At 41.5% G+C, this 26,815-nt stretch overlaps 1 protein-coding gene and 1 long non-coding RNA gene across 60 annotated transcripts in view; one reads left to right on the top strand and one right to left on the bottom strand.

Moving 5' to 3' along the window:
- Positions 1-25,247, bottom strand: part of Garin2 (golgi associated RAB2 interactor family member 2) — a 45,381-nt gene extending 20,134 nt beyond the window's left edge. For 7 of the 58 annotated variants that reach the window (NM_001434056.1, NM_001434062.1, NM_001434060.1 and 4 more), the window contains 5 exon segments: positions 24,314-24,454; positions 10,420-10,506; positions 8,828-8,990; positions 7,027-7,226; positions 4,763-5,297 (listed from right to left, as the gene is read on the bottom strand). In NM_001434056.1, coding sequence (NP_001420985.1) covers positions 4,763-5,297; positions 7,027-7,226; positions 8,828-8,986 — 894 coding nt within the window. In that variant the 5' untranslated portion in view covers positions 8,987-8,990; positions 10,420-10,506; positions 24,314-24,454. 58 annotated transcript variants of the gene reach the window in all.
- LOC100909680 (uncharacterized) lies at positions 16,829-25,319 on the top strand. 2 transcript variants are annotated; one of them, NR_131078.1, is given in 3 exon segments: positions 16,829-16,904; positions 22,265-22,356; positions 25,197-25,319. It is a non-coding gene; the product is annotated as an uncharacterized LOC100909680 (long non-coding RNA).
- The last annotated feature ends 1,496 nt before the right edge of the window (positions 25,320-26,815 follow it).

Raw genomic sequence — 26,815 nt, 5'->3', positions numbered from 1 at the left:
GGAAGCAACTCGAACACATGGGCACTGGAAAAAATTTCCTGAACAAAACACCAATGGCTTATGCTCTAAGATCAAGAATCGACAAATGGGATCTCATAAAACTGCAAAGCTTCTGTAAGGCAAAGGACACTGTGGTTAGGACAAAACAGCAACCATCAGATTGGGAAAAGATCTTTACCAATCCTACAACAGATAGAGGCCTTATATCCAAAATATACAAAGAACTCAAGAAGTTAGACTGCAGTGAGTCAAATAACCCTATTAAAAAATGGAGTTCACCCTGGGTTCGGTCCCCAGCTCCGAAAAAAAGAACAAAAAAAAAAATGGAGTTCAGAGCTAAACAAAGAAATCACAGCTGAGGAAAGTCGAATGGCTGAGAAACACCTAAAGAAATGTTCAACATCTTTAGTCATAAGGGAAATGCAAATCAAAACAACCCTGAGATTTTTACCTCACACCAGTGAGAATGGCTAAGATCAAAACTCAGGTGACAGCAAATGCTGGTGAGGATGTGGAGAAAGAGGAACACTCCTCCATTGTTGGTGGGATTGCAGACTGGTAAAACCATTCTGGAAATCAGTCTGGAGGTTCCTCAGAAAATTGGACATTGAACTACCTGAGGACCCAGCTATACCTCTCTTAGGCATATACCCAAAAGATGCCCCAACATATAACAAAGACACGTGCTCCACTATGTTCATAGCAGCCTTATTTATAATAGCCAGAAGCTGGAAAGAACCCAGATGTCCTTCAACAGAGGAATGGATACAGAAAATGTGGTACATCTACACAGTGGAATATTACTCAGCTATCAAAAACAATTTTATGAAATTCATAGGCAAATGGATGGATCTGGAAAATATCATCCTGAGTGAGGTAACCCAATCACAGAAGAACACACATGGTATGCACTTATTGATAAGTGGCTATTAGCCCAAATGCTTGAATTGCCCTAGATGCACAGAACACATGAAACTCAAGACGGATGATCAAAATGCAACTGCTTCACTCCTTCTTTAGAAGCGGAACAAGAATACCCTTGGCAGGGAAGAGAGAGGCAAAGATTAAAACAGAGACTGAAGGAACTCCCATTCAGAGCGTGCCCCACATGTGGCTCATACATATACAGCCACCCAATTAGACAAGATGGATGAAGCAAAGAAGTGCAGACCGACAGGAGCCGGATGTAGATTGCTCCTGAGAGACACAGCCAGAATACAGCAAATACAGAGGCGAATGCCAGCAGCAAACCACTGAACTGAGAATAGGACCCCCGTTGAAGGAATCAGAGAAAGAACTGGAAGAGCTTGAAGGGGCTCGAGACCCCATATGTACAACAATGCCAAGCAACCAGAGCTTCCAGGGACTAAGCCACTACCTAAAGACTATATATGGACTGACCCTGGACTCTGACCTCATAGGTAGCAATGAATATCCTAGTAAGAGCACCAGTGGAAGGGGAAGCCCTGGGTCCTGCTAAGACTGAACCCCCAGTGAACTAGACTGTTGGGGGGAGGGCGGCAATGGGGGGAGGGTTGGGAGGGGAACACCCATAAGGAAGGGGAGGGGGAGGGGGATGTTTGCCCGGAAACCGGGAAAGGGAATAACACTTGAAATGTAAATAAGAAATACTCAAGTTTAAAAAATACTCCAGGTCTCTTGGTAACTATATCAGAGTGATCAGACTGCCTCATGCAGGCCTCAGGACAGTCAGTCAGAGAACTCATTTCCTGTGTCCCTAACTCTCTTTGTGTCTGCCCTTCTTTCCTCCCATGGCAGCCACCCGATCCATCCTAGTACTGTTGGACCTAGTCATATATGCCTGCAGTTCTAGCACAGGGAAAACTGAGGCGGGAGGATTGCAAATTCAAGCTCAGTCTGTCCTAGTATAGTAAGACCATGCCTCAAAACAAAACAAATCAAAACATCCCCAAAAGAGTGTCAGTACTCTTAGTCCCTAAAGAGAAAACTTCACATTTCCTTACAATGAAAATAATGTGTACTATAGGCTATTTAAGACGCTGTACGGGGAGTCTGGAGAGACAGTGGTTCACAACACCAGTTTCTGTGTCAGAGAACCCAGGTTTGATTCCCGGCTCCCACATGTGGCTCACAACTGTAAGTTTAGTCCTGGAGATCCAGTGTCACCTGCTGGCCTCAGCAGGCACTACACACACGTGATGTCCAACACCATATAAGCACAACATCTACACACACGAAAGATCCTCTGGGGCTCAAGTGGGAGTTAGGAAACGCTTCCTTGCATGGCAGCACTGTCCAGCAATGATGGCTCCTCTGGCACACTTCATTTCCAGCCTACCTCACTCTATTTTGTAAAGATCAGTGTTGAGCTCCTTTTGAAGCCGTTGTCCGCATTTCTAGTCTGTCATTTCACCATTTGTGTGCTCACCGCAGCAGGAGGATGCCTGCTGTTCCAGTGCTTTACTACTGGGCCCTGTTTCTCCTTCCTTAAGTCTTGAGATGAGATCTCACCACGTTCTCAGTTGACCTAGAGTGCATTCTGTGGCCCACGCAGGCCTCAGACTCACAGCCTCTGTCATGCTCCTCGGTAGCTGTGGTCATGGGCTTGTGCCACCAGGCCTGGGTAAAATTACCACCAGAATGTCGTTCTTGCCATTATGAACTGTGAAAAACTATTTGGATATTCCTATATAAATTTCTTACCTCTAGCATGGGAACAATTCAGAGGGGCAAATAAGGGGAAACTGCACTTACTCCCTCCATGCAGAGATAAACTGCTATTCACAGACTGTTGTTTCTTTTCTATTTATCTGTGCTGTGTGTGTGTGTGTGTGTGTGTGTGTGTGTGTTCAAGTGCATGCCCATCTATGTGCACATGTACTTGTGGAGGCCAGAAGCCACACAGGTGTCTTCCCTCTCTGTCTACCTTATTTTTTGAAGCAGTGTTTCTTTTTTTTTTTTTTCCTTTTCTTTTTTTCAGAGCTGGGGACCGAACCTAGGGCCTTGCACTTGCTATGCAAGCGTTCTACCACTGAGCTAAATCCCCAACCCCAGAAGCAGTGTTTCTTAATAGGAGTTGAGGCTCACTGAAGAAGTTAGACCAGTTAGGCAGTGAGCCCTGATGATCCATCTCTGCATCCGTGGCGCTGGTATTTCAAGTGCATGCCACTATGCCCAGCTTTTTGTGTGGGCACTAGAGATCAGCCTCTGGTCCTCATGTTTGTGCAGCAAGCAGTTTATCAAAGGAGCTAACTCCCGATTCCCTGTTCTTTCTTTTAGTGTGTGTGTATCAATGGACTTTTATATCCAAGAGATTATTCTTTCCCCCTCTCAGTGTACATAATGAACCTCTTTTCAGGCTAAGAAGCACTTTTGAACAATTTCAACAAGTACACGACACTAACTCATCTAACAGACTTTGGCTATGGACTTGACAGATACTATGGGAACCCCTAAGCAAGATGAACATGGCACTCGCTCTTCATAGTCTTGAGTTTGGTTGTTCTTGGCAGGTATTTTAGGCTGTTCTCATGCTTTCGTTAATTTGCTGTTATAGTGTGGTATGGGTATGGGATGATATCATGTTCTTTGTGTGTGTGGTGTTGTGTGCACCAAGCACACATTGTATCACTGAGCCATATCCCCAACCCATGATTCACATCTTTGTAGCTAAGTCTTCATTCCTGTTAGAGGGTATAAATATATATTTTTAATTTCATGTGCATTAGTGTTTTGCCTGCATGTGTGACTGTGTGAGAGTGTTGGATCCCCTGGAACTGGAGTTACAGACAATTCTGAGATGCCATGTGGTTGCTGGGATTGAACTTGGCTCCTCTGGAAGAGCAGCCAGTGCTCTTAAGGGCTGAGCTACTTCTCCAGCCCCCGGCATAAGTAGTTTTAAGGTTCTTGCTTCGTAATCATTTCAAGAATGTTTGACCAATTCTCACCCCTATTGTAGATCTCTCTGAACCCCCACTTTACTACCATTGCTGTTTCACTCCATTCACTGTCAGTTTCAAGGTTAAATTAGGGAGAGGACAGTAGGGGAGAGAAGATGTTGGTGATCTGGTGCACTGCTGTACAGCAACATCTTGTGTGTTTCACACTGGCTGTAGACACAGATGAGAGATTTTTAATATTTTCCCACTATAACTTACAGGTGGTTTCCTTTGTGAAGTGTCTGTCCTCAGTCATCACTGTTTTTGTACCATGGATCCAGTGAACATTGTTTACTAGTCTCCAAACTGATCTATCTTTAGAGCCTAGTATGTCACCCGGATTGATATATATTTCAGTACTTCTATTTCTCTCTCCCTCCCTCTTCTCTCCTACTTTTTAAAAAAACGTTCTGGCCTTTTTAAAAGTAAATAACTTTTTTATTTTCTGTTTTCTGCTCTTATCTTTCCTTATTGAAACTTCAGCCCATCCTTATTTTTAAGTAATAAAATAGCCATTTTGTTATATTAATATTCTTATTTTAGGAGTGATGACATCACACCTTGTGTTTGACAATTTAGCTAGTCATGTATATGATACCCAAAAGGTTAAGATTCTAACCCAGACCTTCTTTCTGTCACACCGTTACTTTTTGATACTTGAAGGATCGTGACTATTTCAGGGAATATTTTATGACTTATACTGAGCTTAGGGATTGAGTCAATTGTTAAAATCATGCCACTGTGAGTGGGTTCCATAGCATTTTCATCATGAGTGTTAACTAAGACTTAATTACAGCTCCCATGTTTGACCATTAAAGAATGAAGTGTCCCACAACACATACCTTTTCCTCCTGCTTGTTCTTTATTATATCGTCATTTTCAAATACTATTTTGACCCCTGAGACATTTGTGGATATTTGGACTTCTGAGACTTCTGTGACTTCTGTGACAATTTTTATATCCTGAACATCTGTGACCTCATTTTCCAGAACATCAGTGACATCTGTGACATCAGTGGCATCTGTATATTCGGAGAAGTCTTCACTTTCCATGATGTTGCAAGGGCATCTCTGCGTTTTCGAGCACATGGTTTGCAGTTCTGGTAAAGCAGTGATGTCTGTGATGTCCAATGAGCCTGTGATGTCTGTGCTGTTTGTGATCTCTGAGAGGCTTGAGATCTCTGATACTTGGGTAGTTTTAGCTTTCTCCTGATTCAAGAGGGGGATGAGGTCTACCCACTGAGAAAATATGATATCCTGTTTATACATAGGAGCACAGAGCTGTAAGTAGTAAGACCGGCCGTTGATCAGCTTTACCTTGAGACGCATGTTCTTAGCACTGTGCACAGAAATAGTCACAAACTGTAGAGGGATAAACCTGCAAACAAATGCAAATGTAATGTTATCCAAAGACCTAGTTGCAGAGCTATAAAAAGTCATTTTGAGCTTGGAGCATGGGACAGTCGATGGTCTTGACCCAGATAGGTGTGGGTGGGAGCTCCTGAGAGCCATTTCATCCTAATCATATGTCCAAGATTCTGGTGATAATAAAGGATAAGAATGTCATTTATCATGGAAAACTGTCCATCCTAATTAAGCCTGAAAGTGAGGTTTAGGGCTGGTGAGATGGCTTATCAGGTGAAGATGCCTAGAGTCAATCTCAGTGATCTGAGGTTAATCCCACATGGTGAAGGACATACTGAGTCTGCAAACTTGTCCTCTGATGCATACATAAATATAAATATATATATATACACATATATATACACACACACACATATATATATACATATATATACACTAAAATAAAAATTTGAGGCTTAGATATGTAGGAATTTAAATAAAACTACATTGAGAGTTTATATTGTCAGTTGAATGGTCACTACCATGAAGCAAAAACCAATGCTGGCAGTGATGTGGGAAGAGAATGGAAAACCTTATAGACTACTGACAGGAGTGTAAAGTGTAAAGAAACCAATGTGGAGGCTCCTTTAAAAAACTAAAACTTGAACTATCATATGACCCAGCAACACCTCTCCTGGGTATGTCCATCTAAAAGAATCTATGTCACCATTCAAAAGGGTTACTTCCTTGCCCATAGTAAGCAGGGCACTTGTCACAACAGGCAAATTATGGAATCAGACAAGGGACTATGAAGAGATGGACAGATAAAGAAATAAGCATACATGTACAGTGGAGCTTTGTGCATCCATAAGGAATAATGAAATGTTACCTGCAGGAAAAATGGCTGAAACTAGAGATCATGTTAAGTGAAAGAAGCCAGATTCAGAAAGACATAAGTAAATATGTCTTCTCTCATGAGGAATATGGATTTTTAAAAAGAAGGTGGGGAAATAAAGTGCTTGCTATATAAGCCTGACTTTGGAAGCTTATGGACTAGCTTGTCTAGTGTACACAGCAATGAGCAGGAGAGACCCAGTCTTCTGAGCAAGGTAGAGGGTTGATAACTGATACTTGTGGTTATCCTCTGACTTCCACATGTACACCATGACACACCCATATTGTTCTCTCTCTCTCTCTTACACACACACACACACACACACACACACACACACTTACACAAACATAAGAGACATGAAAGTAAAAAGGAACTATCTGAGATGAGGAAGAGGCCCGATGATGGGAGGTTGGGGAAGAGAGGGTATGACGAAGGTAGAATATGCTCAAGGAACTTAATGCACATATATGGAAATACATGTACATATATTTCATATGTACATGTATGAAAATGTTATAATGAAGCACATTATCTGTACAATAAATATATAGTGATAAAACTGTCTAAAAATGAGGCTTAAATTAAGTTACTTGCTCAAGATGGTAGACTGAGGTAGTGGCCACGATGAGGCTGGAGTTGGGGGAAGTGTGCACTTGGGAGGCGGTTTACCAGTCTGCAGTGCTCTAGGACGTTTCTAAATTTGTCATTTTGACTGCCTTTGTGATATCCTCTTAGAGACACCCTTGCGTCATTTGAGAAAGCAATGTACCTGAAGTGCTCCTCTGGGACACTTGTTATCTTTCCTTTTAGGCACTTGGTGCTACTGTGTTCTGACAGAGATCACTATCCTCCTGTCCTTGTGACTCACCTGGTGAGCACCAGATTCCCAGGAGAGGAAGACTTCAGAATGGTTTTAAAGAGGGGTTCTTGTTCTTTTCGAGCTTCTGTCGTCAGGTGTGCCAACAGCATCATATTGGGGGTCTTGAAGACGTGATTGGAAGAACAGATGCCTACGGTCACCCAGTTTGCTCGGTTATGCAGGTAAATAGATTCACCTCTCCTATTGACCTGCATGTAGAGAACAGGAAAGGAGTTTCTTGGTAAAAGGTATAGAGAGAGCTAGCGCCCCTGCTTGCTAGAGCAGTGTAAGTGGAGGGCAGAAAACAGGGGGAAATGAGGCTTCCATTCCTTGGTTTGTTCATGTTTTGGAGATAGCAGAGTGAAGAGCTACAGTCTGTGGTTCGTGGGGTCAATGAGAGAAGGCCAGTGCCTACAATTGACATAACGATTAGTATTGTAGGGTCCTATGGAGCATGCAGCTGGGGGATTGGCTGAGGTGAGGATGTAGCTGGTGATGTGTTCAAATGAGCCAGTGCTTTCTATTCCCTCACCTGAACCTCCGGAGTCAGAAATGTTGGTAACTTGCTGCCAAACACAAATTAGGAAAAACTGGGCATTTTAGAGACTATGGCTGCAGTTATGTGGGACCGTGGCTAACCTGCCTACTACAAACTTCCCCCTCCCTGTGTGGGGCCAGAGCTATGCAACTAGAATGTGCAAGAGTTAATTAACACGAACAAAGTATGGGAAGAAAGGTGAAAATAAAAGATTGTTAGCAGGAAAGAGTAACTGAAGGCCAAACAGTTAAACTTTGGCATCACGTGTTCCAAGGCGTAACTGAACCGTGTTCTAGAGACCTCACTCCTCTCTGAGGGTTCTCTGGGCACAACATCGTCACACCAGTCCTCTGGTATCAGAGAACACATTCATGAAGCATGAAAACTCCATATCGTTGATATGTCTGTCTCTGTCCTTATCATACTCTGTGGGATCAGCGGAGTGCATTGGCTCTGTGCTCGTTTAGCATCAGACACTGCCATGGCATTTCCCTGAGGGACAGTCATCGTCTTTGCCTGAACAGTCTGGTGTTGAGTGTTGGGAGGAAAGGCAACACAGTGTCCATGTGCTCTATGTCTTCATTCAGATGCAGGCACATTCTCACAGGAAAGTTTGTCTCTGATGCTATCTGACAGTTGTATTTCCCTTCAGAACCAACATATGAGGTTTATTTTAATTTATCTTTTCTTGGGTGGTTTTTTATTTACTTGGCACTTAGGGACTGAATCCAGGGCTGTATGCATCTCAGGCAAGGGCTCCTCCATTGAGCTCCTCTCTAGCCTCAGGCATTTTTCTTTAAAATTTAGGACTGGGGCTAGAGAGATAGCTCAGGTGTTAAGAACACTTGCTGTTCTTACTTAGGACTTGGGTTCAATTACTAACTCACAACCACAAATGTGGTGCACAAACATACAAGCAGGTAAAACATAAATACATGCATTTAAAAAATTAAAATAAAACTCTAAGAAAAAATTATCTGAATACCTTCCTGAAATCGTATGCTGCAAAAATCATTTTATGGAACATTAAGATTATGTGAGAATGACAATTCTAATAGAGATAGGACAGAACCCTTGCCTGTGGGTTTGTTGAGAACATCTGAAGTGAATTTCCCTGTAACACTCATTATTTCAGCCTGTTTAAAGTTGTAGGACTGTTTCCCTTCGTTAACCACACCGTCCCTCATCACATTTAACAATTCACTTCTCAATCTTTCACTGTCTTTGAGAAAATGTTACTGGAACCTAATTGAGAGTGTAAGTGTTATTTACCTGAATAAAATTGCTCTCCAATATGGGAGGGGATACATAAGGCGCATACTCTCCTCCATCTAATATGTTCTTAAGATGTCCTAGTCTGTAATAGTGTGGGATGCAGAGGGCGTCTTGCTTATTCACTAACTTCTTGCTCTTGCTCTTGTTCTTCTTCATCATGCTGATAGGGAACATCAGAAAAGTGAGAGAATGTAATTAAATTAATAACACTGCCTCTTTTAGTTATTAACTGAGCAAGGTTTTTTTTAATCAAAAATCTGTAATATACATGACTCCGTGGCAAGCATTGTAGGTACGTACAAACCAGCAGCTTATACTGTAGGGGTTGATAGACAGTAAGCAAACAGAGAACTTGTCTGATAGCACAGACATGAGGAGTGACAGAGTGACAGATGTCTCAGTGTGCTTCCAGCCAGGGTTCTACCTCCCACAAGCACACAGCTGTGGACACAGCAAGATGGACAATTCTAATTCTTACTTAGCATAGTTTTCTCTGTCAGGCTTTCTACTGTTAGCAATTCATTTTTACTTCCTTAGAAATGTTCATGGTGAAGATAAAACCAGTCAAGATGAGCCAGAGATGGAAGAGACTGAAAGAATGAAATAATCCAGAACTTAACCACTGAGCCATGGCCCCAGCACATCAGTCCATAGCAGCTAAATTGCGAAAAATGAGACTTAAAAAAAAAAGTGTAAACAAAACAAAAACAAAAACAAAGCCAACCCCTACCATCACTTAAAATAGAGATGATGAGAAATAGTAACTAACAATTAATTAGTGCTTTATAAGGTAAGTAATAAAGACTTTGCATGTTCCATCTCATTTAATTGAGACTACACTCATAGACTGCACAGCTAAGGCTTAAAAAGGGAAAGTACCTGCTATCATCACACCATTTGTACCTACTAAGCTGTGATTCAGACCCTTAGATTCTGCCTTGAGGAGCTTTGGGCTGTTCTTCAAAGTCCATCCTGTGCTTACATGCTTGGAAAGGTGGGTATGGGAGCTGGCAAGAATGTGGGGGCTTGGGATAATGGAAAGAAAGGAAATAGGGCCAGAGCAGATAAGACAGAAAATATCCCATTTCCTTCCTGTTTCCTTTCTTCCTAAACAATTTGGTCCTGATGCGTTTGCAGGCAGCGAGGTAGGAGAAGGGGTGGGAATGCACCCCAAAGCCCAAGGAAGGAAGAATAGTTACCGTTTTTACTGTCATCTGTCACCACCTGCCAGCTCAGGTTCTCAGTTCACATGTCTCTAACCTAGAAAAGTTAGTTAAGGGGCTGGTGAGACGGCTCAGTGGTAACAGCCCTTGCTGCCATAAACCTGAGTTTTATCCTCAGAACCTTTATGGTAGAAAGAGAGGACCAACTTCTACTAGTAGTCCTCTGACTTCCATACACATAAATAACTATAATAACAATGTTAAAGTTGATCATCATAGAAAGTATCTTGGCACATGGAATCTTCAGGAGAAGGAGAGAGCTTGTGAAGGATAGTAGGTAGGAGAGGAAGGTGGGTAGAACAGGAGGAAGAGGGGACTGTGTCCATGCAATGCATGGTATCATCTATGAGGGCCATTGAATCTTACCTCACCTCAAGGCCAAGCCACAGTCCTGTGATGGGAATGAAGTTTGTGACTCACTTCAGTTTGGGCTTCCTTCTTTTCATGATGTAGCTTTTGTGACAAATACAAATACAGAAAACAAGGGATTATGCACATGACATTAATGTCATTTCTATATCTTCTGTTTCATAGGTTGAGGTCTAAGCCTTAGAGTCTTGTAACTAATACAGGTGGGTTTTACGTTAAGTGTCCTCAATAAGATGTGTTAGAGGCTTAAAGATTGGACTGTGAGAGCTTTGATATGATCAATGAGTTCATCCACCAGTGGATTTATAGATGGCATTCCTGTGAAGTGGTGAAAACTTTTAAAAGTAGGGCCAATTAGATGGAGTAGACCACAGGGGACATGTTAGGGGGTGCTCTTGTCCTGGGGTCCTTCCCCTTTGTCTTTCTTATTCTTGTTCTTTCTCCAATTACCATGGGAGGTGAGCATCTTTGCTCCATAACATCTGGGAGTCATCAGAATGGGGTATTTGAATCCAGTTGCTACTGCTGTTCCTCATTTACTGTGGTCTTCTTTGCATGTTTGTGCAAATGTGTTATTTGCTTATGAATATATTCATGTATTCATGCATACGAGAAGGAATGTACATATGACAGGGTTTCTCACTGAAGGTGGAGCTCATTGATTCAGCTATGCTGTCTGGACAGTGAGCCTTAACACAGTGGTTCTTAACCTTTCTAATGCTGGGACCCTTTAATATAGTTTCTCATGTTGTGGTGACCTCCAACCAAAGAAGTATTTCATTGCTACTTTATAACTGTAATTTTGTTACTGTTATGAATTATAATGTAAATATATGGTATGTAGGATATCTGATATGTGACCCACCTCCTCCCTCCAAAGGGGTCATGACCCCCAGGTTGAGAACCATTGCCTTAGGATCTTCCTGTCTCTGCCTCCCTGGTACTGGGATTATAGGTACATGCCACTATGCTTGGCATTTTACATGTGTTCTGGGATCTGAACTCAGATCTTCATGCTTGTGCTTTACCAAACTAATAATTGGTGTGACACTCCTTGTATGGCCAAGGAAGGTAAAAGGACACAAGGCAAAGGAAATAATACAGATTGTGCTACCTTGGTTTTACTTAGCAGCTATTAAAATTGTGTTCCTATGGCTACTTGAAGCTTTTTGTTGACACTTTCTGTTAAGATTAAGAAAGCCAAGTATAGAGAAGAAAATGCCTAGTGCCATCTGGGTCCCCTGTGCACAGGGACTTCTAGGGGCAGGCCCTTTGAGTTGCTGCCCTCATGGAGAGCCAGCCCGGAGGAGCGACTTCAGGCCCGAGACCAGAGGTAAGATCAACTTTTCTGCTCCAAGTGACCTGCCTGCGGGAATCAGGACACAAAAAGGCAAAATTCCTCTGCGACTGGACACTTCCAGTGTCTAGCTGTCACCTGAACCCCGCTGATCTTGGTGCACAGCTCCCTGTTCCCAAATCTCGAGGGAGAGAGAGCTGATCACCCAGTAGTGTGGGCAATTCTGAGACTGCAGGGCAGGAGAGACCGCCACTTCTGCCCACCTTTGCCCACATCCCTGGCCCAAGAGGAAACTGTATAGTGCATCTCAGCACAGGAAGATAGGGGCAGTCAAGCTGCAGGAGCCCTGTGGTCCAGACTGCGCCTGGATCTGAACGGACCTGGTCAAACAGCTCCCTGCACCCAAATCCCATGGGAGGGAGAGCTAGACCTTCAGAGGGGCAGACAAGCCTGGGAAACCAGAGGAGACTACTTTCTGCCCATATTTCTGACTCTAGAGGAAAAGGCCTAGTGCCATCTGGGCCCCTTTTGCACAGGGACCCAGGAGAAGGAGGGGCAGGCCCTTCTGGTTCGAGGCCACAGGAACAGCTGAAAGCCAGTGGACAGAAACGACTACACGCCTGAGAGCAAAACACTCTGTTCCCATAACTGGCTGAAAGGAAACAGGGAAACAAGTCTAAAGCACTCCTGACACACAGGCCTATAGGACGGTCAAGCCACTGTCAGAAATAGCAAGACAGGGTAACACCAGAGACAACCTGATGGCGAGAGGCAAGCTCAGGAACCCAAGCAACAGAAACCAAGACTACATGGCATCATCAGAGCTCAATTCTCCCACCAAAGCAAACACTGAATATCCAAACACACCAGAAAAGCAAGATCTAGATTCAAAATCACATTTTATTATGATGATGAAGGACTTTAAGAAGGTCATAAATAACTCCCTTAAGGAAATACAGGACAACACAAGTAAACAACTGGAAGCCCTTAAAGAGGAAACACAGAAACCCCTTAAAGAACTACTGGAAAAACAAGAAAACAGGAGAAGGAAATGAACAAAATGATCTAGGAGTTAAAAGTGGAAATGGAAACAATAAAGAAAGCAAAAAGTGAGACAACCCTAGAGATAGAAAACCTAGGGAAGAGATCAGGAGTCACAGATGCGAGCATCACCAACAGAATACAAGAGATAGAAGAGAGAATCTCAGGAGCAGAAGATACATAGAAATTATTGACACAACTGTCAAAGATAATGTAAAATGGAAAAAGCTACTAGCACAAAACATACAGGAAATCTAGGACACAATGAGAAGATCAAACCTAAGGATAATAGGTATAGAAGAGAGTGAAGACTCCCAGCTCAAAGGACCAGTAAATATCTTCAACAAAATCATAGAAGAAAACTTTCCTAACCTAAAGAAAGAGATACCCATAAGCATACAAGAAGCCTACAGAACTCCAAATAGATTGGACCAGAAAGGAAACTCCTCCCGTCACATAATAGTCAAAACACCAAATGCACAAAATAAAGAAAGAATATTAAAAGCAGTAAGGGAAAAAGGTCAAGTAACATATAAAGGCAGACCTATCAGAATTACACCAGACTTCTCACCAGAGCCTATGTATGAAAGCCAGAAGATCGTGGACAGATGTCATACAGACCCTAAGAAAACACAACTGCCAGCCCAGGTTACTGTATCCAACAAAACTCTCAATTAATATGCATGGAGAAACCAAGATATTCCATGACAAAACCAAATTTACCCAATATCTTTCTACAAATCCAGCCCTACAAAGGATAATAAATGGTAAAGTCCAACATAAGGAGGCAAGCTACACCCTAGAAAAAACAAGAAACTAATCGTCTTGCAACAAAACAAAGAGAAGACAAGCACACAAACATAATCTCACATCAAAATACAAATATAAGAGGAAGCAACAATCACTATTCTTTAATATCTCTCAACATCAATGGACTCAATTCTCCAATAAAAAGACACAGATTAACAAACTGGATATGCAACGAGGACCCAGGATTCTGCTGCCTACAGGAAACACACCTCAGAGACACGACTTCAGAGTAAAAGACTGGAAAACAACTTTTGAAGCAAATGGTCTGAAGAAGCAAGCTGGAGTAGCCATTCTAATATTGAATAAAATCGATTTTCAACCAAAAGTCATCAAAAAAGATAAGGAAGGACACTTCATATTCATCAAAGGAAAAATCCACCAAGATGAACTCTCAATCCTAAATATCTATGCTTCAAATACAGGGGCACCTACATACATAAAAGAAACCTTACTAAAGCTCAAAGCATACATTGCACCTCACACAATAATAGTAGGAGATTTCAACACCCCACTCTCATCGATGGACAGATCATGGAAACAGAAATTAAACAGAGACATAGAAAGACCCACATATACATGGAAGTTGCACAATGCTCTACTCAATGATAACCTGGTCAAGGAAGAAATAAAGAAATTAAAGACTTCTTAGAATTTAATGAAAATGAAGGTACAACATACCCAAACTCATGGGACACAATGAAAGCTGTGCTAAGAGGAAAACTCATAGGTCTGAGTGCCTGCAGAAAGAAACAGGAGAGAGCATATATCAGCGGCTTGACAGCACACTTAAAAGCTCTAGAACAAAAAGAAGCAAATACACCCAGGAGGAGTAGAAGGCAGGAAATAATCAAACTCAGAGCTGAAATCAACCAAGTAGAAACAAAAAGGACTATACAAAGAATCAACAGAACCAAAAGCTGTTTTTTTAAGAAAATCAACAAGATAGATAAACCCTTAGCCAGACTAACCAGAGGACACAGTGTGTCTGAATTAACAAAATCAGAAATGAAAAGGGAGACATAACAACAGAATCAGAAGAAATTCAAAAAAATCATCATATCCTACTACAAAAGCCTATATTCAACAAAACTTGAAAATCTGGAGGAAATGGATAATTTCCTAGGCAAATACCTGGTACCAAAGTTAAGTCAGGAACAGATAAGCCATTTAAACAACCCCATAACTCCTAAGGAAATAGAAGCAGTCATTAAAAGTCTCCCAACCAAAAAGAGTCCAGGGCCAGATGGGTTCAGTGCAGAATTCTATCAGACCTTCATAGAAGACCTCATACCAATACTATCCAAACTATTCCACAAGACTGAAACAGATGGAGTGCTACCAAATTCCTTCTATGAAGCCACAATTGCTCTTGTACCTAAACCACACAAAGACTGAACAAAGAAAGGGAACATCAGACCAATTTCCCTTATGAATATCGACTCAAAAATACTCAATAAAGTTCTTGCAAACCGAATCCAAGAACACATCAAAACAATCATCCAAGTGCAAGGCCCTGGGTTCGGTCCCCAGCTCTGAAAAAAAGAAAAAAAAAACAAAAACAAAAAAACAAAAAAAAACCCAATCATCCATCATGATCAAGTAGGCTTTATCCTGGGTATGCAGGGATGGTTTGATATACAGAAAACCATCAATGTAATCCACTATATAAACAAACTGAATGATAAAAACCACATGATCATTTCATTAGATTCTGAGAAAGCATTTGACAAAATTCAACACCCCTTCATGATAAAAGTCCTGGAAAGAAGAGGGATTCAAGGCCCATACCTAAACATAGTAAAAGCCATATACAGCAAACCAGTAGCTAACATTAAACTAAATGGATAGAAACTTGAAACAATCTCACTAAAATCAGGGACTAGACAAGGCTGCCCACTATCTCCCTGCTTATTCAACATAGTTCTCCAAGTCCTAACCAGAGCAATCAGACAACAAAAGGAGATCAAAGGGATACAGATCGGAAAGGAAGAAGTCAAAATATCACCATTTGCAGATATGATAGTATATTTAAGTGATCCCAAAAGTTCCACCAGAGAACTACTAAACCTGATAAACACCTTTAGCAAAGTGGCTGGGTATAAAATTAACTCAAATAAATCAGTAGTCCTCCTCTACACAAAAGAGAAACAAGTCGAGAAAGAAATTAGGGAAATGACACCCTTCATAATAGACCCAAATAATATAAAATATATTGGTGTGACTTTAACCAAGCAAGTGAAAGATCTGTATGATAAGAACTTTAAGCCTCTGAAGAAAGAAATTGAAGAAGATCCCAGAAGGTGGAAAGATCTCCTATGCTTATGGATTGGCAGGATTAATAGAGTAAAAATGGTCATTTTACCAAAAGCAAGCTACAGATTCAATGCAATCCCCATCAAAATTCCAATCCAATTCTTCACAGAGTTAGACAGAACAATTTGCAAATTCATCTCGAATAACAAAAAAACCCAGGATAGCTAAAACTATTCTCAATAATAAAAGGACTTCCAGGGGAATCACTATCCCTGAACTCAAGCAGTATTACAGAGCAGTAGTGATAAAAACTGTATCGTTTTGGTACAGAGAAAGGCAGATAGATCAGTGGATAGAATTGAAGATCCAGAAATGACACTGATGGTCCCTTGATTTTTGACAAAGGAGCCAAGACCATCCAATGGAAAAAAGATAGCATTTTTCAGCAAATGGTGCTAGTTCAACTGGAGGTCAGCATGTAGAAGAATGCAGATCAATCCATTCTTATCACCCTGTACAAAGCTTAAGTCCAAGTGGATCAAGGACCTCCACATCAAACCAGATACACTCAAACTAATAGAAGAAAAAGTGGGGAACCATCTCAAACACATGGGCAGTGGAGAAAATTTCTTGAACAAAACACCAATGGTTTATGCTCTAAGATCAAGAATCGACTAATGGGATCTCATAAAACTACAATGCTTCTGTAAGGCAAAGGACACTGTTGTTAGGACAAAACGGCAACCAACAGATTGGGAAGAGATCTTTACCAATCCTACAACCGATAAAGGGCTTATATCCAAAATATACAAAGAACTCACGCACGAAGTTAGACTGCAGGGAGACAAATAACCCTATTAAAAATGGGGTTCAGAGGTAAACAAAGAATTCACAGCTGAGGAATGTCGAATGGCTGAGAAACACCTAAAGAAATGTTCAACATCTTTAGTCATAAGGGAAATGCAAATCAAAACAACCCTGAGATTTCACCTCACACCAGTGAGAATGGCTAAGATCAAAACTCAGGTGACAGCAAATGCTGGTGAGGATGTGGAGAAAGAGGAACACTCCTCCATTGTTGGTGGGATTACAGACTGGTAAAACCATTCTGGAAATAAGTCTGGAGGTTTCTCAGAAAACTGGACATTGCACTACCTGAGGACCCAGGTATACCTCCCTTGGGCATATACCCAAAAGATGCCCCAACATATAACAAAGACACGTGCTCCACTATGTTCATAGCAGCCTTATTTATAATAGCCAGAAGCTGGAAAGAATCCAGATGCCCTTCAACAGAGAAATGGAAAATGTGGTACATCTACACAATGGAATACTACTCAGCTATCAAACACAATGACTTTATGAAATTCATAGGCAAATGAATGGAACTGGAAAATATCATCCTGAGTGAGGTAACCCAATCACAGAAAAACACACATGGTATGCACTCATTGGTAAGTGAGTCGAATTACCCTAGATGCCCAGAACACATGGAACTCAAGAAGGATGACCAAAATGTGGATGCTTCACTCCTTCTTTAAAAGGGGAACAAGAATACCCTTAGGAGGGGATAGGGAGGCAAAATTTAGAATAGAGACGGAAGGAATGCCCATTCAGAGCCTGCCCCACATGTGGCCCATACATATACAGCCACCAAACTAGATAAGATGGATGAAGCAAAGAAGTACAAGCTGACAGGAACCGTATGTAGATCTCTCCTCAGAGACACAGCCAGAATATGGCAAATACATAGGCGAATGCCAGCAGCAAACCACTGAATTGAGAATGGGACCCCGTTGAAGGAATCAGAGAAAGGACTGAAAGAGCTGAGGGGGCTTGAGACCCCATATGGACAACAATGCCAAGCAACCAAAGCTTCCAGGGACTAAGCCACTACCCACAGACTATACATGGACTGACCCTGGGCTCCAACTACATAGGTAGCAATGAATATCCTAGTAAGAGCACCAGTGGAAGGGGAAGCCCTTGGTCCTGCCTTGGCTGGACCCCCAGTGAACGTGATTCTTGGGGGGAGGGCGGTAATGGGGGGAAGATTGGAAGGGGAATACCCATGTGGAAGGGTAGAGGAGAAGTTAGGGGGATGTTGGCCTGGAAACTGGGAAAGGGATTAACATTTGAAATGTAAATAAGAAATACCCAATTTAATGAAGATGGGAAAAAAAAGAAAGAAAGAAAGCAGAGTAGAAAAGAAGCAGACTTAACAGAGACTTTGAAGGTCTCAGTGTAATTGAGGTGGCTTAGCTGGTAAAGATGTTGACCACCTGAGTTGATTCCTTTTGGTGGACAAGAGAATTGATACCCAAAAGTTTTCTTCTTATCCCTGTGTATACACCATGTTGAGTGTGTGTGTGTGTGTGTGTGTGTGTGTGTGTTTGTGTATCATGCATTAAATAAATAAAACATTTTAAATGTGAAGTTGATAGCACAGAAAAGCAATGAATAAATACTCAGTGGGGGAAATTCAAAGTAAGTATTGTGCTGTATAAGTACTATTTTTTTCTTTTTCTTTTTGTGGCTTATAGTATTTTATGATATCTTAGACTTGAAATGAAGCACTCAGCTTTTGCTTATTTAGAGCTGGATGATAAAATACACATTTCTGAAACAAAATCACCCCAAGAAATTGGAAACATCACTTGTTAGAGGTATGTCTTATATTGTGTATACTTGCTATTAATAGATGCTGCATTGCCACTAGGACCAGGAATGTCCTTCCCTAGTGCAGTCACTGTGGCCTCTATGGTGCCCTTAATTTAAGAAGAGGCTGTGTAAGGCTGTGTAGATGGCTCGATGGATGTGTGCTTGCTGTACCATCTAGCAACTGCGCAAAAGCTGGCCATAGTGGTACATACTTATAGACCCAGTGTTGGGAGTCAAAGACAGGGAGATTTCCAGAGATTGCTGGCTAGCCAGCTTAGCCAAAATGGCAACTTCTGCTTCAGTGAGAAGCTCTGTCTTAAAGGGACAAGGTAGAGAGATAGGCAGGAAGACACCTGACTTCTCTAACATCAGCACATTCATGTGCTTAGGCAGCCATACATCCATGCGCATATCACACACACACACACACACACACACACACACACACACGCACACACACACACACACGCACACACACACACACGCACACACACACATGCACAATTTTAAGACAACCCCACTTGATAGATGATATCCCAGAGGAACAGGCTTATCTAGGAATTCAGGACACAGAGAGAAGAGAAAGGAAAGAGAGACTGGGAGGCAGCCATGAGTGAGTCTTGCCTCTCTTCATCTCTCTTGAGTCTTTAAAAAACCAAAGTGAGGTCAGCGAAAGAATAGCAAATGTGCCAGCCTCTTTTACCATCTTTGAAGTGAAGCATTTTTTCTGTCATTGTTAATTATTATTTTTGTGTGAATGTTTGTGCTGAAAATACTTTATTATATTGAATTTTGAGTGAATTTTAAAAATTTTATCATTAAAATGTAATTACATGATATTCTCCTCCTCCCTCCAATCCCTCCCATGTCTTCTCACTTTCTCACAAATTAATGACCCTTTTCTTTAGTTATTATTGTCACATGAATATGAAATACAAATATATGAATAAATATGCAGCTTGTTGAGCCCATGTAAATGTTGCTTGTATGTACATAATTTTAGGGCTGACCACATGGTATTGGATAAGCAAGTAGGAGGTCATCCCTGGGGACCACTACCCTCCCTCTCTCAGCAGTCATTAATTGTTATCTAGGGGCGGGGCTCCATGAGATTTCTCACCAACATATTGGCATGTTAACTAGTGTTGTCATTGTTCTGGTCTTGTTTAGAAAGAGCTCTGCTGTTGAGACTTCGTGGGTGTAGTTTCCTTGTCATATCCAGAAGATACAATCTCAGCAGATTTCCTGGTCTTTTGGTTCTTATCATCTTTCTACTCCCTCTTTCAAGATGTTCCCTGAATACTAGGTGTAAAGACTGTGTTTTAGATGCATGGACTGAGGTGGGAATGGGCACCCCATAGCCGGTTGTTTTCTCCATTTAGTCTAGTTGTGGTGTTCTGTAATGGTCTCCATTCTGCTAAAAAAGAAACTTTGTGGATGTGGGGTGAGAGGTACACTGATCTGTGGCGATAAGGAGAAGCATTTAAATGCAACAAAGACATACTCATTTAGGAAAGTGGCAGTAGTAGGTTCTTTTTGCAGATCCATGACTTACTAATCATGAGTAGCTTGATACATTTACAATACCAGCCATGATTTCCTTTCTATTGACAAGGCCTTAAATTCCTGTTAGATAGTTGTTGATTACTGCCAAGATATTAGTGCCACTATTGTACCTTTAGTGATATCTTGCCATGCTGGTCATTATGGCTCATAGGCATCACAGTGGTAATACTATTGATCTTATCCTCTCTTGAAAGCATGCATGTATAGCACCTCTGGAATTATGAGAGCTAGCCTTCAGGGTAGGCTTTTGGATCAGGTCCAGTTGGAGTCTTCCAAGTTCTGTATCCAAAGTACTTGGTGTCTTCAGCAACAGGGACTCTCCTTCAACTTCTGGGCGGCAACCAAGGGCAATAGCAAGAGTCTTTATTATTTTAGGAGAATCTTGGACACCTAGACCCTCAACTGGTACACAGATTATCATGCCCAGTACTAGATTTTTGTTAGTCTGTGGATCTTCTGGAAGAGCATCCTATGTGGTATGACTCCAATTAATATACAGAGACACATACACAAACACACACACACACACACACACGCATTGCATAAATTTTAGATAAATGATTCCCTATGCTTTTTCAAACATCTCTAGTATTATTTTTAATACCACTAAAAATTAGATTTATATATATGAGTGTTTTGCCTATACACACATATATACACCAGGTGCATGCCTTATGCCTATAAAGGTCAGAAGAGGGCACTGGATCCTCTGGAGTTGCGAGCCACCACATGAGTCCTGGCAACCAAACCAAGGTCCCCTGCAAGAGCAACAAGAGCTCTAACTACAGAGCCATTTCTCTAGCTAGAATTTTGACTAGTTTTATTGTGAACTATGATATATTATCTTCACCTGTATTCTTCAACCTCTTCAACAAGATAATGGGATTACAGCGATATGGCCTGTGAAGGCAGTCTGGACCCCTCCTCGATACCAGTGCACACTATTTACTAGGGACACTCTCAGGACCTGGAGATGCAGTAAGAGTTTGGCTTTCAGCTTTACAAATGGCAAAGGTCTTTACTTAGTTACATATGATAATGAAAATTTCTCCATAATGTTAAATATTAAAAAGTAGTAGTTACTAATCTCAGTGCAGAGCTGTTTGGAGCATCATAATCTCTTGTAAGGTATGCCCAATATAATGATGCCTAGTGCTTAAATTGATTTTCTCATAAAGACAATCAGATGGTTCAGGGTTCTACTCCCATACGTTTCTTGTACTCTGTCCTTTTGCCTTGTGGTGGGGTTACCTTGAAAGAGAAGCCCAGCCTTTTAGCCATAGCCTTTGTCATGTGTTATTAATTTTGGTGGTTTGAAACAATTTTTAGTTTTGCCATTGGATGTGGTGGTGCACTACTGAGAAGGATGCAGAGGGAGCATGAGTACATGGCCAGCCTGGGCTACCGTGAGACTTTGTTACAAAACAACCGAAAAATTCTCCAGAAAAGGTCTAAATTGTGTGGGATTAAATACTAATTATGGTTTTGTTTTCATAATAGTTTTATCTCTAGATTATTTTGTTATCATTCTTGAGAGATGGTTTCTACATTGGTAATCTCCTGACCAAGTTTTCCTTCTACCTTGGGTTCCTGAGGTTGGGATTGCAGACATACCCCTGTGCCCTGCTTGCATTAGTTTTAAAAATGGCTTATTTAAAGGTTACAAATGCAATGACTTAGTATATTTACAGTCTTGTCACAACCACTATAATTTAATTTAGAAAAAAGTCACCATTATCTATGGATATACTTTAATAATGGTAAATGAAATATGAGTCACGCCTCTGTGTCTGTGGTCATCATCTGTGGTCATTGCTTGCCAAAGGGTTGCAGTGACCACAGTCTTTCTCTTGATAGTCTAGAACACAGAGACCAGTAAAACCTGCAACATTATGATAATGGGATAGTCATTTGTATATTCCATAAGTATTTTAGCAACAAAATAGACCTATTTAAATAAATTATTTGTTAGAGCTCAAAAGTATCATTTTATTGACATTATAGGTTTCAATAAAACAAAAATATAACAACAAAACAAAAATAAAGCATTAAGATTAGAGTTTAGGCATGTTAATCACTGGTTAATGTATATAATTCTAATACCTTTGTGCTCAGTAGTGTGTAATTAAAACAGAGGAGCAGAGCAGGTAACTAGAGGTCACTGTGGACACTGCACGGATGTGCAGACTCATCTGTTCTAACTTGTTCTCCTAGGGTTGTGTATATTCTGTGTGACTGTAACCCAGCTCTTGGAGGGTGGAGAATCAGAAATAAAATATTTTCCTCAACCACATAACAAGTTTAAGGTCAGCCAGGGTTACATGAAACTGTCTCAAAAAAACTTTTAACTCCAACCAAAACCAAAGCATAGCAGAATTTTCTCAATTATAATTTATATTTTTCTAACAGTTTATGAACGTTGCTAGGCCTACCTAATGCCTGAGCACTGCATAAAGCAGGTAGGAAGCTTAGCCATATTGCAGGCCAGGCCTTCTGCAGTCCTGCAGCCCTGTACAGGCATCCAGTCTCTAATTCCTCTGTCACCAGCAGATCCTCTCTAGACTGCCCTTTTCTTCCCAGTGCCTCCCTCTCACGTGTTTGTTTTCCAGTTCCAGTGGATGGAGGCCCAAACCTTCTGCAGCTCTGCTCATCAGGCTGGTCTACAGAGTTGCACTGAAATTTTCAGAGAGTCCTATATTATGTCCAATTACAGGTCAGAAACCACTGCCAGTCATGTCACTGGGACGAGAAGTCCAAAGGGCCACAGTGTGTGTCGGCACAGCCGGGATGAGCTTTGTCATATGGGGACTTGCTCTCAAGGATGGCCACGGCCCAGAAGGACAGTAGGAATAGAGGCATCCCTGTGCTGTGCTGATGCTACTGTCTGAGTCTTTTGGAAGGGTTAATGGAACAGGGAAGAGGTGAGAGGCTTAGGGACCAGTTTGGAAGGTTTGGTTGGGTTTTCTAGCTAATACAAAAAGTTTCCCAAATATACTTAATGTTGTCTATAAATACTGTCTACCATTCCCGATGCAATCTTTTCCGTATAATATTTAAAAGTAATTTTCAGGGGCTGGGGATTTAGCTCAGTGGTAGAGCGCTTACCTAGGAAGCGCAAGGCCCTGGGTTCGGTCCCCAGCTCCGAAAAAAAGAACCAAAAAAAAAAAAAAAGTAATTTTCAAACATAGCAAAGTTGAAAGAATTCTATAGATCCCATATTCTTATGTGGTCTTTTTCATGTATTGTGCTATACTTTACTTGCATTTAATTACATATCCGCTCTTAAATAGCCTTTGCCTATCACTCATTAAAACTTCTCTTGATGACGATACCTGATGAACTCTTGACCCTCCCACTGCAGCTGCCTGAGTAGCTGAGACTATGTGTATGCATCAGAAAACTTGCCCTCTGTCATTTTTAATGCATTACCAGGCATCTTCTAAAGCCAGGTCTATCACAGTTCTGGTTTGCAATTTCAGTTGCAGCTCCGAGAAGTTGTGATTGTGATAGCCTCCTCTCCTTTTCTTGATGGTGCTCTTCCTCTCAGCTTTTCAGCTTTGAGCACTGGACCCTGTATTAGGGTCTCCCCTCCCACTTGATAATTACAAGTGAGTCTGCTAATGAGCTCATTTCTATTCTATTCTCAGTCACCAATGGGATACAGTTGGAATAGTGATATAAAAACCCAGAAAGCTTGCTTTCATTTCAAATTTAAACTCTCAATGAAGGGTATGTGTTCCTGTGTATACAAGTGTATGTGTACGTGTACACATTGTGTGTGGGTGTGTGTGGGCATGCCAGTGTAGATCAGAGGACAATTTTGGGTGTCGTTCTTTAGATGCCATCCACTTTTGGGTCAGGTACAAGGTTTCTCTTCAGCACAGACTTGCCAAGCAGGTAAGGTTGCTGGCCAGTGAGCCCTCGGGTTCCACTCATCTCCACCTTCCCAGTGCTAGGATGCTAGTCAGGCGCTGTTGCACCTAACTTTAGATGTAGGTTCTGGGGATTGAATGCAGGACCTACTCTATCCACTGAACTATCTCCAGAGGCCCAGTGAAATTAGTTTTATGTAAAAGAAGTTCAGGTACCAACTAGTCTCTAAGCTCTTAACTTTTCTAGTTGAGGCACAAAGATATGAAACCAGGGGAAAGAGGAAGATGGAAAGAGAGACACTCTAGCCACAGATAACCAGTACCAATCAAACTATCCCTTCCCCTCTTCTTCAGGCTCATATCTGGGTTGCTGTAACTGACACAGACTTACATAGAATCTGCTGAGACAGATCTCTGGAAACCTCCTGGATGTCAGACAGGAGAGCTATTTCCAAAGGGCACGCTTCTGCTTCTCCTTTCACATTTCCTTAACAGAGGTGTTTCTGTGTGCTCAACAGGCAGCTAAGCATCTGGTGAAGGGCTGCCTAGCATTGTGCCACTGCTCCTGCATCACAATGTGCTTGACATAGCTCTGAAGTAAGAAGGGCATTGGGCAGGAGCAGCTGAAAGACCAACCAGCCCATGAGATGGCTGCTGCCAGCATTCCTGAGAAGCTCAGACAGGGGCAGCTGGGAGTTCAGAGGCTCATGAAGTAATGGAGCTTTTTTAGAAGTGAAAAGTCACGATGATGATGATGGGGCTGAAAAAAAATAATAAAAATTGAAAATACTTTTATCATTCAGTTGTTAATGTATCATTCAGCTGCCCTATGCCCTGGTTTTTAGAGACTTCCAAAGCATTTTGAGCCATTTGAAGAAAAAACTTCAAGTTGTGCATGGTGGCTCACACCTGTAATTTCAGTACTTATGAGGCAGAGGCAGGAGGATTTCAACGAGTTTAAACAAGCCTAGGATACACAGTAAATTTGAGGTTAGCCTGTAAGAGCCTACTTAAAGAACAAAAAAACAAAAAAGCAAACAACAACTTCCCACCCCCACCGAAGTAAAGCCGAGAAACAAACAAAAACCTCCAAAGCTTCCAATAGGGCAACAGTGCTTAGAAACAACTGAGGACCAGGTATCCGGCCTGATTGTTTTACCTTTGTATCTTCCTCTGCTGTATTCTGGACACATATTAAGCAAGCACTCAGTAAACTGTTGGACAAATGAGTACATAAATAAACACGTGCCATCCCCTTCTGTCCTTGCTCTCAGTGTTTAGGAGGTTCTCGGCATCCCATCATACTTCAGTGTTCTGCTCATGTGCTGGAGATACAGACCTATGTTGGTACCTTCTTTCTGCAAGTGGGGATGAAGGATGCAAAGGATGCTGGCTGAACATATGGGTAAAGAGAGGGGCTGCTACCTTGGTGAATTCACTTCACTCAGGTCTTTAAGTTCTAGATTCAAGTGCTTGGTTTGGGCAGGATTCAAAGAGTATTTTGGTTCTTCAGAATAAACATGGTGTCTGATCCTATGATGAGAGCCATAACTGGCTTTGGAGTCTTGGTATGGATGTATTTGCAATACATAAGAAAGGCATCAGGATATATACAGAAGCAGAGCTTACGGTCATGCTAAGCTAGAATGTGTAATAAAGCAGGCTCTGGGAACAGGGATTACATCTAACTGGTAGTTTTTAGGAAAAAGGAGACTCTATATAGGCCCAAGCAGGTGCACTGATATCTCATCTTGGATAGCTGTTGCATTTTTTTTATATTGAGTGCCATTTTCATGTGGATAAATTTATTTTTTCAATAGGATCTTACTTTGGACTTCAGGTTGGCCTCAAACTTTCAGCAATGTGTTACTTCAGCCTCCAGAGTGCTGGGATCACAGAAATGTGCTACCATACCTGGCTCTGAAGGACAATTTCTCATCTGCCCATGGCTCTAGCATGCTATGAATCCTTCATACAGCATGTTTATTTCATGATCACCACTTACCCATGATCCTGTTCAGGAAACATTTTTTCATAAATCTGATTTCCTCATTGTTGATGGCATTAATTCTGAAGGAGCTGGATGAAATCCTGTGGTGTTACTTTCATATTTTTGACATTACTGATACATTATACAGTTAAAACACATCAAGAGAGAAATGTAAATTAATGACATGATTTGGGTATTTACCTTTAGATACCTTTAGATTTACCACTAACATGCACAAAAAATATTTATGTCTTGGTTTAAGCCTGGATTTGAAGCACCTGATCAAAGATGCCTGAGCTGTTAGTTCTCTGCCTTTGCCTTTATATGACGAGCTCTGCATGGAGTCCTCTCAAATGTGTTGTCAGCTTGGAGTAGTAAAATTTCTTCCTATGTTGACCCTGGCTCCTTGGTAAAGCTGTACAATGTCAACTCTGTTGGTCAGTTCAGTGTTGAGCGCCTGCTACTGAAGGTACCAACCCATGCTGGGCCAACAAGATGAGCAGAATCTGTCCTAAAAGAACTTGTCATCAAAAGTGGTCTGTGAACAGACTATTTCAATGTGATGCAGCCATTGAAGGGTGCCTGAAGGACTCTGGGAACATGGTTGAGCGGCACTTTGTTCTATGTGAGGCTTTAGAGCCTTGGAAGATGTAATGTAATGTAATCTTCCCTTGGACGATGTAATGCCTAAGCTAATGCTGACTTATTTCATTTTGCTTTTCTGTTCTGTCTCATGGTATGGGAGAGCAAACCCAGGGTCTGGTGCTTGGCAGACAAGTGCTCTGCCACTGAGCCACACTTTTAAATCCCTCTGAGAAATACTGAAAGAGCAATCAGTCTGGACAAAGACAGGAGGAATGAGTGACAGGATCTGAGGGAGCAACCACTTGCTCGGTTGCTTGG

This window comes from Rattus norvegicus, chromosome 6 (assembly GCF_021556685.1).
Source record: "Rattus norvegicus strain SHRSP/BbbUtx chromosome 6, alternate assembly SHRSP_T2T, whole genome shotgun sequence".
Lineage (NCBI taxonomy): Eukaryota > Metazoa > Chordata > Mammalia > Rodentia > Muridae > Rattus > Rattus norvegicus.
Note: the sequence above shows the minus strand (reverse complement) of the source record. Positions and strands in the feature narration are given on the sequence as shown.